Source organism: Drosophila teissieri, chromosome 3L (genome assembly GCF_016746235.2).
Source record: "Drosophila teissieri strain GT53w chromosome 3L, Prin_Dtei_1.1, whole genome shotgun sequence".
NCBI classification, from domain to species: domain Eukaryota; kingdom Metazoa; phylum Arthropoda; class Insecta; order Diptera; family Drosophilidae; genus Drosophila; species Drosophila teissieri.
In genome coordinates, this window is record NC_053031.1 from 7,584,862 (window position 1) to 7,598,554 (window position 13,693).

A 13,693-nucleotide genomic window follows, 5' to 3' on the forward strand; every position below is an offset into this window, starting at 1 on the left:
ATACACCAGTAACATGAACATGAGTTCAGGTTCAGGTTCAGTCGGAGGTTGAGCTCTGGGTTCAGGTTTGCCGGCTCGTTGGCTTACTCTTTGACAGTGCCAACGAGACCCCGTTTAGATAAAGACCTCCCCGGAATACCATATCAAAGGCGTATAGTTCCATTCAAGAAGCATGGCAATCCTAACGGTTCTCACACCTTTCGGGTTTTGGAACGCTCCACATTCTGGATTATCAATATTTTTCTAGTTTGCATTTCAACAAGGGACTCATATTTCCCAGACACCTTTCATTCTCCCCAAGCAATTAGCTATCTTAAGCGACACGATTACGTTTCAGATTTCCCTTTTACAGGGCTTTATTCTTTGATTTGTCATTCGAGGAAGAGACTTCTCACCATTTGCCTATCTTAACTGACCAATTGCCTTGTAACTTACGAGACATTTTGATGGACCGAATAATAAAATAGTATCTCGCTAAGATCGAAACATTTTTTAGCTGTTATTAGCCTAGCAATTGTTTGTTGGATCTAGTTAACACTAGATCGCAACTAGCGATAATGAGCATTTTGTTTTTTAATGCAATAATTACTTCTAATTGATGGTTTGTTTTTCCCATGAACATTATACATTAAAGTCAGTTTTTAAAAGTTTCTTTTTTTTTATAACAAAATAAATATTTTATTTGCATTGGCTGAACATCTTAACAAATGAAAAACACTGAGTTAGGGACTACTTCTTGCCCATTCTCGTTCCATAGACATTCGCATAGTAGCTCTGCCAATTGGAATTGCTCAGCGTGGCATATGGATTGTAGTAGTTGGTGTTGTAGTACGTGGGATACAGATACTGGCCGATGACATAGGGCCAGATCCTGATCTGCGTATTGGAATAGGGACTCGGTGTCGTATACGTGCTGTAATAGTACGGATACGGCGTCGTCTGGTAGTAATAGTTGTTCAAGCTGGAGAATGTGGGACTCGGCGTGTAGTAGGGGTTGTATTGTGTGTAGTATTGCGCAGATCCCAGCTAAAATTATTTAAAATTTATTAAATTACATAGAAATTATCAGTAACTTTATGTAGGACTTACCGCCAGCAGGACTGCAAAGAGCAGCAGCGAAAAATAGCTCATGTAGTGTGACATTTTGATAGAGAATCGTTTCCAAACTGACTGTTCTGAAATCGGTCCGATCCAATTTATAAAAATTTGACGCGAGAGGCGACAATTTTACGCCCCGCTGACAGATGCCAATTTTCGCAATTAAATGAACCTTTTTTTTGTGCTGGCCCAGCACTTTCGTCATTGAACTTGACTCATCCGGGTTACGTGCGGTACCAGCAACCGAAATTCTATGGGGTTGTTTACCCATAGATATGGATATATCCCGATGAGGGTACGGTGGATACCCGTGACGTGTGCAACAACAACGTTAAACGTATTGAAATTACCGAAAATTGTGAAAACATTTTGTTAAGTCAATTAATTGGGCAAGCATTAGCGTAGCAATTTGATTTGTTTTTATTATTTCGTTTTAAGATTGCTTACAAATACGAAGATTATTTGTAAATTATACAATAATGTGGCGGACCCATCCGAGTTTGTTCCGGGTGCATCGAATGGAAATTTATAGTTATAGAATGGATTGGAAATTGGAATGGAAATGGAACTGGGAACCATCTCTATATACAGTATATACACAACACGACTCCTGTCGCACGACTCAATTAATTAGACTACAATACAAAAGTACAAAACGAAACTCAACAAAATCGTCAACAAGGCGCTTAAATTATATTATCTCATTTGGATGGAATTTTACTGATTTTCACACTTTTTCATTTTCTCTTGTTTTCAGTTACAATTACTCAGCATGTTTGCATACGGCGTTTAATTTAATTAGTTTGTTTTTGCATTTGGAGACACAATAAATATTTAATTAAGTGCAAATCGATCAGTAATCCTCGTCGTCTTCATCTGGCGGATCTGTGGCATAGGTCAGTTCGTTCAGGTAGAACCATTTCTAGGGTATGAGATAGCTCATCAGTATGGGTTATTACATAGAGCGGGGTATTGCAGAACTCACGGGTGACTCTGTGCAGTTAAAGTTGTAGTCCCAATCACAGATTCTGTACTCCTGGTTAAAGCTCGTCTCATTGGCGCACAGATGGGGAATGCGATTGCCCTCCTCGTCGCACATGTGAAAGATCTATTAAATTGGGTTTAAAAATATATATAAATATATAGTATACTTTCAGGCTATGGTAAAACTCTTTCAAAGCTCGAATTAAGCTTCATTGCTAATGTTTTTCTTGAGAGAGCGAGGGAATTCCCCATTTTCTCACCTGGCAATTGTACTCCATGTCGGCATAGAAGCCCACCGAACGCCTCTTGCAATCGAATGAGAATGTTATATTATCTAAATTCGTCCATTCCTTCGTCTTGTGATTTTGAAATACTGGACTGGCAGGCTCCTGGCCCTGAACAGCAATGGCGGCCAGCAAGATAGGACCTGCAAATGGCAAAGTACTGAATATTTAGCATCATAATTACTTAAAGAGTTATAGCTCCCTTATGGCTCCCTTATTGGCCCACAAGTACTTGCAAATTCCAGTCGACTAATTGCCTTTTGCACCTGCAATTCCCCCAGTTGGCCAGCCAGGTGTGCTGCCTTTTTCGCTGGTCTTCCTCCTCCGTCGCCCACATTGACCATGGCCAATTTCTTAAGTTATTTGGCTCACGCATGGCCCAAACACTCCGAGTGGGCCAAAATACATATAAAAAAAAAACAAAAAAACGAATCCATGACCGATGACAGACGGTTAGCGTTAACCGAGTGGCTTAATCGACGCACTTAGCATTTAATTTGTGTCTCCGTCTCGTGTCGTTTTGTTTCGACTTGACTGGAAATTGAAGTCTTTATTGAGGCCACTACTCACCTAGTAAAACGCCGGAAAGCCATAAAATTCTATAACTGTAAACCATTTTTGTGGCGTTGGACATTTTGGCGTGAATTTTGTATTGTTTTTGTTGTTTTCCTGACCACTCGACCGCTGTGCGCTCCGTTTTGATATCACGCTGAAAATCCAAATCACGATCGTCTCTCTCTCTCTCTCTCTCTCTGTCGCACACTCTCGCCCTCTCGCTCGCTCTGCTGGTCTCTTGCTACGCGTCCATTTAGCTGGCTCTGTTTTCAATTAGGAAGCGTGTCTTCGTCTTTATGGCCGGCACATGGCTAAAACGGGGAGCTGGCTTGGAAAACAAAAAACAAAATCAGTCGGAATGGAAGTGAGCTACAATATGTTGAATTGGGGTATTTTACATTATTCAACGGGGGTTAAATAATCCATATATTTTTGGAAGGTAATAATCTACAAAAAACAAAGGGTTGATTTTGGTTATCTATTAAAATAATTATAAAATAGAAATTTTGTCACATTGCTACTTTATTCAACGCCTTAAATATAAATAACTTGTATCTGAATCGCTTGTAGAAGAATATAGTAAGATATCAAGTGACACACTAGTTGTGAAATTCTGTAAACAAAATGCCAAACTTGGCCATATCTATCTTTTCCTAGCCTCATCAACAGGTTGAAGTGGGCTTTCGAGTCATTACCAAACCAACCAGACGAGGCTTAGACGCAATTTACATGCCAAACCCACGCGGCCAAGACTTTGGCCTGACTCATCAGCATCTTCAGCCGGATGTTTTGCAGCAATCATCCCAGCTAATTGATTTTCTTTAATATGCAACTGACAGCAGCTGAAACCACTCCGAAAAAAGCTTGAAAAAACTCCAAAACTGAGTAATCCGCACCTTGTTTGGGCCAACAGGATATGTACATATATCGCCAATCGCTGACCCACTTTGCTGTCATTCAAAATTCTTTTCTATGCCTTCAACGAAATTGAAAGCATATTGTTCTCAAAATACATAAATGCCACATCAATCATATGTTGCCAAATGAACAGAGCGCATTTCAAATGATTTAAACGCCATTAAAAGACAATCAGTCAATGGCAAAATCAATCGACAAAAAGAATCTACTTATGCAAAAACTTGTTTACTTTTTTCCGTTTTCCAGCGAAGTGAGTGATTTATTTTGGAATTTGTGTGGTGCTGATTGTGAAAAAAGGCCATGTTCGACCTTGTGGGCTCAATTAAATTGTCAACCCTTTCGCATTGGCGATTCCCTCGGTTAATCCAACTCTTTCACTTGGCCGCCGTGTAAATCCTTGACATTTTATCGCAATTTATGGCCGCCAGATGCGTAGTGGCTGTCGATGGGTAAAAAGGCCACGAAAGCCATCCCCAGCCAGACGAAATAATCGTAAATTGTCTTTATCTCCGCCGCCCGCGCAACTAATTTTCAGCGCCAGGAGCGCCATGAGCGCCATGGATGCCCGACTGCATCAAAAATGAATGATATGCAACATTTTAGCCATCTCTCTAAAGTCTCTCGTGAGTCCGTGATGAAGTGAAGGCAGTCCAAAGGCGACGTAAAAGGTCATCAGTGCCAGGCGAGGCAAAAAGCCATCTTCACGCAAAACTGGTAAAAATTTCATGGATCGCGTGGTTAAGTGGTTGCTGGGAAAGGGGGAACGAGGGAAAGGGGACTCTCGGGCGGCCCTGGATGCAGACGCTCAAACAAAGAGGCGCCTCCAAGATGACACAGCAGTCATCCAGCTGTCCCGTTCCACGTCCATTTGGGCAGCCCGTCTTTCAGTCTTTCAGCGTCTTGGCGATGGCGCCTGTGACAATTGGTCAAAACCCCCCTCTTGACCCTCCCTCTCTCTTCCTCTTTCTCTCTTGACTGTTTCCGCAAAATGGTTGAACAGTTTTCGAAGGTTTGGGCTAATGGGAAAACACTCAAGCGCTCCAAACGACGCCTACAAATCCTTAAGAGGCTTTAGGCCGCGGAGTAATTAATTTTAACGGATTTTAAACCACTTTTTGTTTGGTGTTTTGGGCAATTGATAGTTGGATGCCAAGGCACTTACAGTGGTTTTATTGCTGCATTTGTAAGGATAGCTTTTAAAATGAATGTTGTGCAGATATGAATTGCCAATTTAATGGATGTTTATATATGTAGATACATATATGTAAAACCACACAATTGCCACTTTGAAGGATGTTTTCATAGATATAAAACCACACTATTGCCAATTTAAAGGATGTTAACATAGACATAAAACCACACTATTGCCAATTTAAAGGATATACATATAATATATAAAGATAATACAGATATAAAACCACACTATTGCAATTTAAAGGAATGTTTAACATATGTAGATATAAAACCACACTATTGCCAATTTAAAGGATGTTAAATAGCATAACTGACTGCTTTGGGAAGAAGAAAACTTTGCTGATTCAGAAATATTATCAAGGGCATTTAGTCTTCGTTGATGACTGGCCCAAAAGAGGAAGATCCCTCACTCTGGGTATTCCCCCGACATTCATGGCATCCTCACTTTTGACATTTTCTGACGAGCGTGAGAAGCGACTGCTGCCTCGCTGCCTCAATACTAGAGACCATAGACCATAGACCATAGTTGCTAGACTAGCTCTAGAGAGCCCATCTGGCTTGGTCCATCAATACCAATTGGCGGTGGCTGTTTGACTCTGTGGCCGCGTTCTGCTGGCCAGCGAATTCCTCGGATGCAACTGGCTACTTGTAGTACAATACTTGGATACTTGGATACTTGTGGGCCATCTGCATGCCACGAGCATGTGTGGCATTCATTTTGAAAACACATTTTGAAAGTGCCATTTTACATTTTATGTTCGGGCTTTTGTGTTCGTTGGTTTTTTGGTTTTTGCTTTTTGTTTTTTGGGTTTTGGTTTTTGTTTCTTGGTTTTTGTTTCTTGGTTTTTGTTTTTGGCTTTTTGGGTTTTGGTGGACTCTCGTTGATTGGGTTTGTGGCTAATTCGGAAGTTTGTTGGCGTTGCCTTGCGAAACATCGCACTAATTTGTTAATTTCTGACGCGTAACCGAAGGCGCAATGTTTTATGGCATTTTGGCGCTGTGAATTTATGCAAATTTATCAAATTATATTGTTTCTGGATGAAGCAACGGAATGAAGGCAAAGAAAGTGCTGCCCTTGAGTTTACTTAGGTTCACGATAGACTTTACTCCTTTACTACGCTATGTATGAAAACATATGGAAAGAAAATAACATTTTTATTTAACCAGGAAATTAATTTTAATTGAATAAAGCATCGCATACTGGTTAGATAAATATTTTGATCGGTGATTAGGCAATAAAAAAAAGTTAACAAGGCCGAGAGGAGGCAATTTGAGACTTATCTGCGCTTTTTTCTGCTCCAGCATGTGCAACAAAGTGAGGTGAATAGGCAAGAAAAGTAAAATGGAAAAGCGGGGAAAATTATTTCACGTACACATGCATGTGTGTGTGTGTGTGTGTGCAGCAGCGGAAGCGTCGCTAATTGGCGGAACTGCCGCTCAGCAGCAGCAACAATGGCTGGAAAAATAAAAAGCGGCAGAAATATGTTGAAACCCGGCGATGACGACACCTGAGATGGCTTATTGCCACCACCACCACGCCCCTGTTCCTCCGGAACCGATCGGATGGGATCGGATCTCCAGTCTTCAGTCTTCACTCTTCAGTCTCGGATCTGTGATCTCGGATCTCGGATAGATGGCCAGCACTTGCATAACCGGGCGGCAAACATGGCCTAATCATCCCATCCGACTCCCAAGTAGCGGTTAGCCAAATTGATTAGGCCGACAGCGTTGACACTTCAAACTTGGACTTTTGCACACATTTCGCATTCGGAAAAGCGAAACAACAACGAAACACCGCGAACAAATGACAACGATAAATGGATGCCGTTTAATTGAGCCGCGATCCAAATGAAAAACCCGCTTGATCACCCAACCCCCCTGGAATCCCCGCCCACTTCCGCCCCCTTCCACCCCCTTTGGATCCAGACAACGACGATTATTGGCCTTGAAAATTCGGTACGCAGAAATGCGCTTAATGCGAAAAATCAATATTGCTAAAAACACAAAACATACACACACACCACACACAGCAGCAAATCAGCAAGAAAAAAAATAAAACCAAAAAGAGCTGACAAGTTGATCGCTCGGCTCAGTAAAACCGGCTCAAACTCGGACTTGTACTAAAACGAAGCAATCGAAGCTAACTTAAAACTCTACGGCTACACCAAAGCCCACAAATTTAACATAAATTGCTAAAAACACATTTAGACGTCCCTAACGTGTTTGGAAATGATGATAGAGAAATTACCAGGGAAAATTAATGGAGAAATCTTTAATTATATAGCCAAATGCATATTTACATTTGCACAAAACGAAAACACCATTTTGGCGGGCTTTATGAACATTTAAGATGTAAAACACAAATTGGGAAAAGCCTTTGGGGCTTTATATATGAATTTAAAATATAGACATAATAAAGTTGCTTGAAATCTGTAAGACATTTATATCGAACTTATATAAATGCAATCACACTATTAAAAGGGAAAGTAACCCCCATGACTTACTTGTAAAAGCACTATTATAAATAATATTATACCCATTATAAAGTGATTTAAAATTTAATAAATGCATAAATGGAACTTAAACCCATCTTAAAGGCTGATACAGAGTGGCACCATTAATGATGGGATTATATTCCTTCCAAAAACACATAACATTTGAAACAATTGAATCCAATTGATGTCCGACATCATAATTAAGTTAAGCAATAAAAAGCTTGACAGCTTATGACCATATTTTGATGGTTTTTTTTTTATTAGTTTAAGGAAACAGTTCGACGCAAGCGATAAATAATGAATTTATAGATCTATTAAATGGGAAATACCGCCTTGCAAGGAGGGGAAATTAAATGTCAATGCTCAAGTTTAAAGAAAGTGAAGTGACAACTCGTTTGGCAGTGGGAAAATATAAGCCAATTAATTACTCCATCTTAATTTGTTGTTTAGGCAAGCAACCATAATTCAATGGACATTGGATACCAATTAAATGGGAAGCATTTATAATGAATGGTTCAGGTTTTTATCTCACACACAGTAGCATGAAAAGAACATTGAGTTATTGAGTCCGAGTATTAGCAGCAAAACCTTCCAACGGCAGCGGCAATCAATGAATAGATTTTATAAATGAATCCCATTGTTAACCCTACAGCATTTGCGTTGAGGAAGTAGAGGTGGGCAGCTGGAAAGCGGCCTTAAAAGGTCGCACGAAACTAATAATTAATTAAAATTCCATTAAACGCGGCGAGCAGAAGCATTGCCGCCAAGAAGCATTGATCGATCACACAATGCCAATTCAGTGATTTAAATGCCATCAGCAGCTGCCAGAAAAGAAAAGATCGATCGGCTACCGATTGCACATACAGATGTACATACCTATGATGGACCAGCGAGTATAGGTCTTTCGATCCCAAGACGATGTCCATCCGTCATTAACATATCAGCTTCAGCTTCAGCTTTTGTGCTTCGCCAGAAATAACAATCGTTACAAGGGCAAAACCGCCATCACCGGCTGATGATGCCGATGAAATATTTCGGTTATCTGCCCAGATACCAGATACCAGATACCCAGCGCTGACTTTAAGCTGATATTTTTAGATTCGCCACGGTAACATCTCATTGAAGTTGCCCTTCCTCACTTCATAGATCTGACAACCCTCGACAAGATCGACAAAGATCGCAACTCATCCAATTTGTAGTGCGAACTCGCCCTGTGGCTGTCTTCAAAGTGCGGATTAGGCCTGCATCCCAAAGATACAAAGATACAGAGATACAACGATACAAGACCACGAAAACCATCAAAATCATAAGACATTGATGTTGCCACGGAAACCAACTATTCGCAAAGGCTACAGCATTTTTATTTTTATTTCTACATTTTTCTATTTCGCAATCTTGTATTAAATCGTAAGCCTTAAACTTGTCGGACTTGTTGGCTTTTTTGCAAGAAAAGGTGTGATATTGAGATCAAAATGAGTTCGTTAGCGCGGGGAACTTTTCAGCCTGCCATTGATTCTTATTGATATTAGTCACTTACTATTTAAAAAACTAAGCAAGGACATCAATGACTAAGAGGCTTAACGGCTTCCAAGAAAACTTGTGAGAGTTAAGCTAATCTACTTCTAGTTTCCGTCTTCTAATTCCAAATTTACTAATTCGTGATATTCTTTGGCTTCGTCTAGATATTTGTATGTATTTATGATATCGGAAGTGTTTGCAGTCTAGATCACATAATTTTATGAAGCCCCAATCTTTAAAAGCCTGCCTACTTTTAAGATGGATCTTTTTTGGATAGCCCAGTTTATTTTAATTTTGTTGCATAACAAGTTCCATTGCTCTGCACATTTTAGCACCAAATTTATGATCGTACACTTTGAAATCTTTCCGCGACAACCATAAAGGCACTGTGACGCAAAACGGTCAATCCATAATTTAAACGAATTAGTTAACATAAATTAAATAATTTATTTGTGCGATTATATATAACACTGTCGTCTGCCAAAAAACGAATGTGTTCTCGAAGCAACTTCACTTGGCATTTGATCGCGATTGGTCGATTTGTCGATTGGCCACCCAATTCTCAGCTTGATTCTGGTTTGATTTCTCAATTGCGAATGTAAGCCGAACCAACCGGTTGAGGCGAAACCCTTTTGGTCGAGTTCAAGGCTCGCCACGTGTCGTATACGTGATGTGCCGGCACTTGGGCAAATCCCCAGCAATCCAATCCCATTTCAATCCCATCCAATCCACACGTTGCATTAAGCACTTTTCACACAATTAAACAGCAGCAGCACTCAGGCATTTAGCCATTCAGCCAGCGGGCAACATTAACTAACTAACTTGTAATGTGGCAGCAATAAATTTTATGTAAATCGCCGCTTTTTTTTGTGTAGTTTAAGTCGCATTGCAAGCCACACAAGAAAACGGTACGGAGCTAAACAATGCAAATAAATTACGGCTGCGGGTACGGATACTTTGTAAGCTGATGTGCAATTGAACGCAGAGATGTACACACATGTACATATATGTTTGCAAAAAAAAAAGAGTTAAATAAATACAAAAAACACCCGCCATCGCAAAACACAGATACTCGGCAAAAAAAAATGCGGAGATTTTCCAAGAATTCGCAGCATTGCTGCACTTGAAACTTCTTCTTGAATTTGTTCCATAAATTAAGTAAGGGAAGTATTTCTAAATACTTAAGGCAGCTTCTTACAAAGTGTTATTGTATATTTTATATTAGAAATTTGGAGTTAGTAGTAAACACAATTAGAAACTTTAAGCAGAAATGTAAAATTCATTTGCTTGGCATACTTCCGATTGCTTGCAATATTAAAGACGTATTTTTCTAAGTGTAAAATAAGCGGGTGGCTGCTGTGACTCTCAATCTCAATCCACTCTCAGCTGCTGCGGCTGCGGCTGTTGCATTTAACCTGCACCACCACCACCAACAACAACAACAACAATCGCAGGCAACAAGTTATTTTTGTCCAAGTCATCGATTGCATGGCAGCTTTGGGCTTCGTCTTGGCTCTGAACGGAAAATGCAAGTGACTCCATCGGATTGTTTTTATACAATTTACCCAAGAATTTATACATTCCTACACCCAGCGCAAAAAAAAAATAAAAGCAAACTTAAAAACCAGCTAGACAAAACAGAACTTGCTAATTGAAAAAAATGTTTGGAAATTATAAAAATGCAAATTTGCATAAAATTAACACTAATTAGTGTTATCGAATAACAAGTTTATTTTGGCCATAAGGCCAGACTAACAAATTTCCCAAAAAGGTTTAATAAAATCAACTAAAATATTGGTTAGCGTTCCAATTTGCCTAAAAGTAGTAAAGTTATGGCTGCTTATTCATAGTAGCCCATTAGTTTATGATAATGGTAGATCCGCCCAGTTTGGAAATAGTTTAAAGTTATAGAACTCAAGTTAGATATAAATAGATATAAAGTTTTTTTTATATCAATAAATATTGTGAAATTATATGGCTCCTTATAGTTTTTATTTATTGCTTTATTGATTGTTTTGACATGCAAACATAAAGTCTAGCAAATAATTAAAACAAATGAATGCCATAACTCATAAGCATTTTTCAACTTTATGCTTAATATCTGCAAATGGGAAAATATATTATACATATATATAATATTATTTTTCCCCGCTACTTAAGCCAACATCATACGACTGCTAGTCTCCCGCTGAGCAACTCGTTTACTTGTTCTTTTGCATATTCATGGGGCACATGTGATGGCTATTCACCGCACCATTGTTTTTGAATGGCAAAGTTTAAGGTATTAGCCCGAGCTGAAAGATCCACTCAAACACCTCGTAATGATCGCCGCTTACGCAAAGTGCTCCGATTTGTGACAGATTTTGGTGTTTTTGGTAGGCATTGAATTATGCTAATGGCGCCGATAGCGATATAGTAGTGTATCATTATGTGCGTGGCCCGCAGATCGTTATGTAAGTGTTGTAAGTTCGAATTTGGAGCACACACGCATTATATAAGTGGGTTTTGGGTTTTGGGTTTTGCAGGCTGCACTTTTGCCGAGGGCCTACCTTGATTCAGAGCTTGCACTGCGGCTGAGTATCCAAATATCCGAAATACGAAATCCGAATTAAATCCGAATTAAATGCGAGAAATCCCAAATCACTGAGGCACTGCAAACGACTTTCTTGCCAAATCTCGAGGCTGGCTGGCTTAATTATTTTTGAAAACGCATTTGCATAAGATTTTCTCGCTGGGCATGCGTATGTATGTATATACAGAGATATTATTTTAATTTTGGCGTTGATACTTTATGTAATGAACACTGGAAAAACTATTGCTATTACGATGGCGGATTGCTATGGCTATTTCACCAGCCAGAAAACGGCAACAAAATATATTTTATATATAAATAAATATATATATATATAAGTATAGCTCTTTCTTCACACGCACACACACTGAAAGTCGCGGCACAGCTCAAATCGAATCGCGTATCCGTCGGATGCAAAGATACAAAGCCAAAGCTAAAAGACAAAGCAACAACCGTTCGCTCAAGCGCCCGTTGAACGAATAAAACGGCCCAAAGACTTGGGCCCAAACACTTGACTTGGTCCGCAAAAAAGGCAGGCCAAAACAAAGCCAAACAAAGGCAGCAAAGTCACAAAAGTCAACAAAGTCAGAAGAAACTGTGCAAAGGCAGGCGCGAAATGAAAAGTGTTTCGTTTGGAATTGTCTTTACTTGTTTGCCGTGGCTGTTTTGGCCAATGCATTTGTGTTGGCCTCGTTAGCTTACGGTTCGTTTTTTTTTGGCCTGGAGACGTGAAAACGTTTGCAAAGTCGGCGCTCAACTGGTTCGCAGGCCGCCGCTCAAATTGGTTTTATACGCGGATCGGATCGCATCGCATCGCAGCGGAATGGTATGGTATGAATCGCTCTCGTGCGGAGCGCAATTGTATCTCAGAGATACATCCGCTGCATTCGCAATGGCCAAAAGAGATGGCCATTGAGGTAGGTTTACTTCGCTGCAGACTCCGCCAAGTGTGGTGGACTCGCTGGTACCAACTGGTTCCATTTCGGAGAATAGAGCTCCAGATTCGAATTGATTATTAGAGCATTATGGCCCATTCAAAATTCAGGCTCTTCATCTCGATATTCATGGCAGGCAAATGGACGAATGCTGATTAGCCAGTTCCATCTGCCGAGTGTATGACGCTCTGAACTACCAGTTCTGGATAGAACACTCTTTCATCTCCTCCTTATACATGTATACCCTATCTATGGGTACTTCTGTTTAATAGAATAACTTCTTTTGTTAGATACAACTTTAGTTATTTAGATATGGTAATAAATTCACAAAAGAACATTGCAGTTCCTCTATGCCCAGTTAAAAAAGGCATTTCAAGCCTGTTCTCAAACTGATTTGATTTTAATGGATATCGCATATCAAAAAGTCATCTAATTCCTATTGCAGATTTTTAGGTGATAAACTTAAGTGTATGCTAGGTCTCGAGTTGTCCGCCCAGCTGTCCTTCCTTTCACGTTTTTAATTAACATAATTAAAATAAAATAAAGGCGAGCAATGGCCAAAACACCAGCGTATAAAATTAAATTAGCATGAGAACAACTTTTAGTTTTATTCATTTCTCTTTTTCGGTAATTTGGTGTGTGTTTTTTTTGTTTGTGGTTTCATTTTGGGGGATCTTCTGTGTGAGCGTTGCTGTTTAATTTGGATTTTTGTGGTTTTGCTATTTGGCTATGCTGCCAACTGCCAACGGCCAACTGCGAACTGCTAACTGCTAAGTTTGCGTCAAGTTCATCAAACACGTCTGATTAGGAGCCCGCCCGCCCCAAGTGGTGACTGGTAACTGGTTGAGTTACCAGCCCCCGAGTATCTGGGGGTTTTTGGCCAAGCCAGAGAGTCTGGTCATTTGAATGCCAAAGGCATCGCATCGCATCGTATCGCATCGCACACAGAGTGCTCTTTTCACATTTGCCGTTGGCCGTTTGGCTCTAAAAGGCAATTTATGATGAGCGCGAACAACGAATTTATGACCGCCGGTGGATCCACAGCCGACACGGAATCAGACACCGACACCGACCCACCGGCCGTTTTGATGCGAAACTGCCTGGGCTTAAATGTCAAACTAATTTAGCCAAAAAACTCCA

At 40.1% G+C, this 13,693-nt stretch overlaps 2 protein-coding genes across 9 annotated transcripts; both read right to left on the bottom strand.

The window, feature by feature from the left end:
• Positions 1-729: 729 nt before the first annotated feature.
• On the bottom strand, positions 730-1,152 carry LOC122616500. Its single transcript, XM_043791974.1, has 2 exons — positions 1,090-1,152; positions 730-1,026 (listed from the first exon to the last, which is right to left on the bottom strand). Exons 1-2 carry the CDS (start codon positions 1,141-1,143, stop codon positions 730-732), a joined length of 351 nt encoding a protein of 116 aa, XP_043647909.1. The 5' UTR covers positions 1,144-1,152.
• Positions 1,153-1,479: 327 nt separating this feature from the next.
• LOC122617471 lies at positions 1,480-12,368 on the bottom strand. 8 transcript variants are annotated; one of them, XM_043793339.1, is made up of 5 exons: positions 12,321-12,368; positions 2,937-3,245; positions 2,343-2,509; positions 2,084-2,206; positions 1,480-2,020 (listed from the first exon to the last, which is right to left on the bottom strand). In XM_043793339.1, the coding sequence occupies exons 2-5, from the start codon at positions 2,998-3,000 to the stop codon at positions 1,952-1,954; spliced, it is 423 nt and encodes a 140-aa protein (XP_043649274.1). In that variant the 5' UTR covers positions 3,001-3,245; positions 12,321-12,368; the 3' UTR covers positions 1,480-1,951. The 8 variants fall into 8 exon arrangements, with proteins under 8 accessions (XP_043649274.1, XP_043649273.1, XP_043649275.1 ...); XM_043793338.1 differs by lacking the exon at positions 12,321-12,368 and adding an exon at positions 11,981-12,084; XM_043793340.1 differs by lacking the exon at positions 12,321-12,368 and adding an exon at positions 11,596-11,941.
• Positions 12,369-13,693: the final 1,325 nt, after the last annotated feature.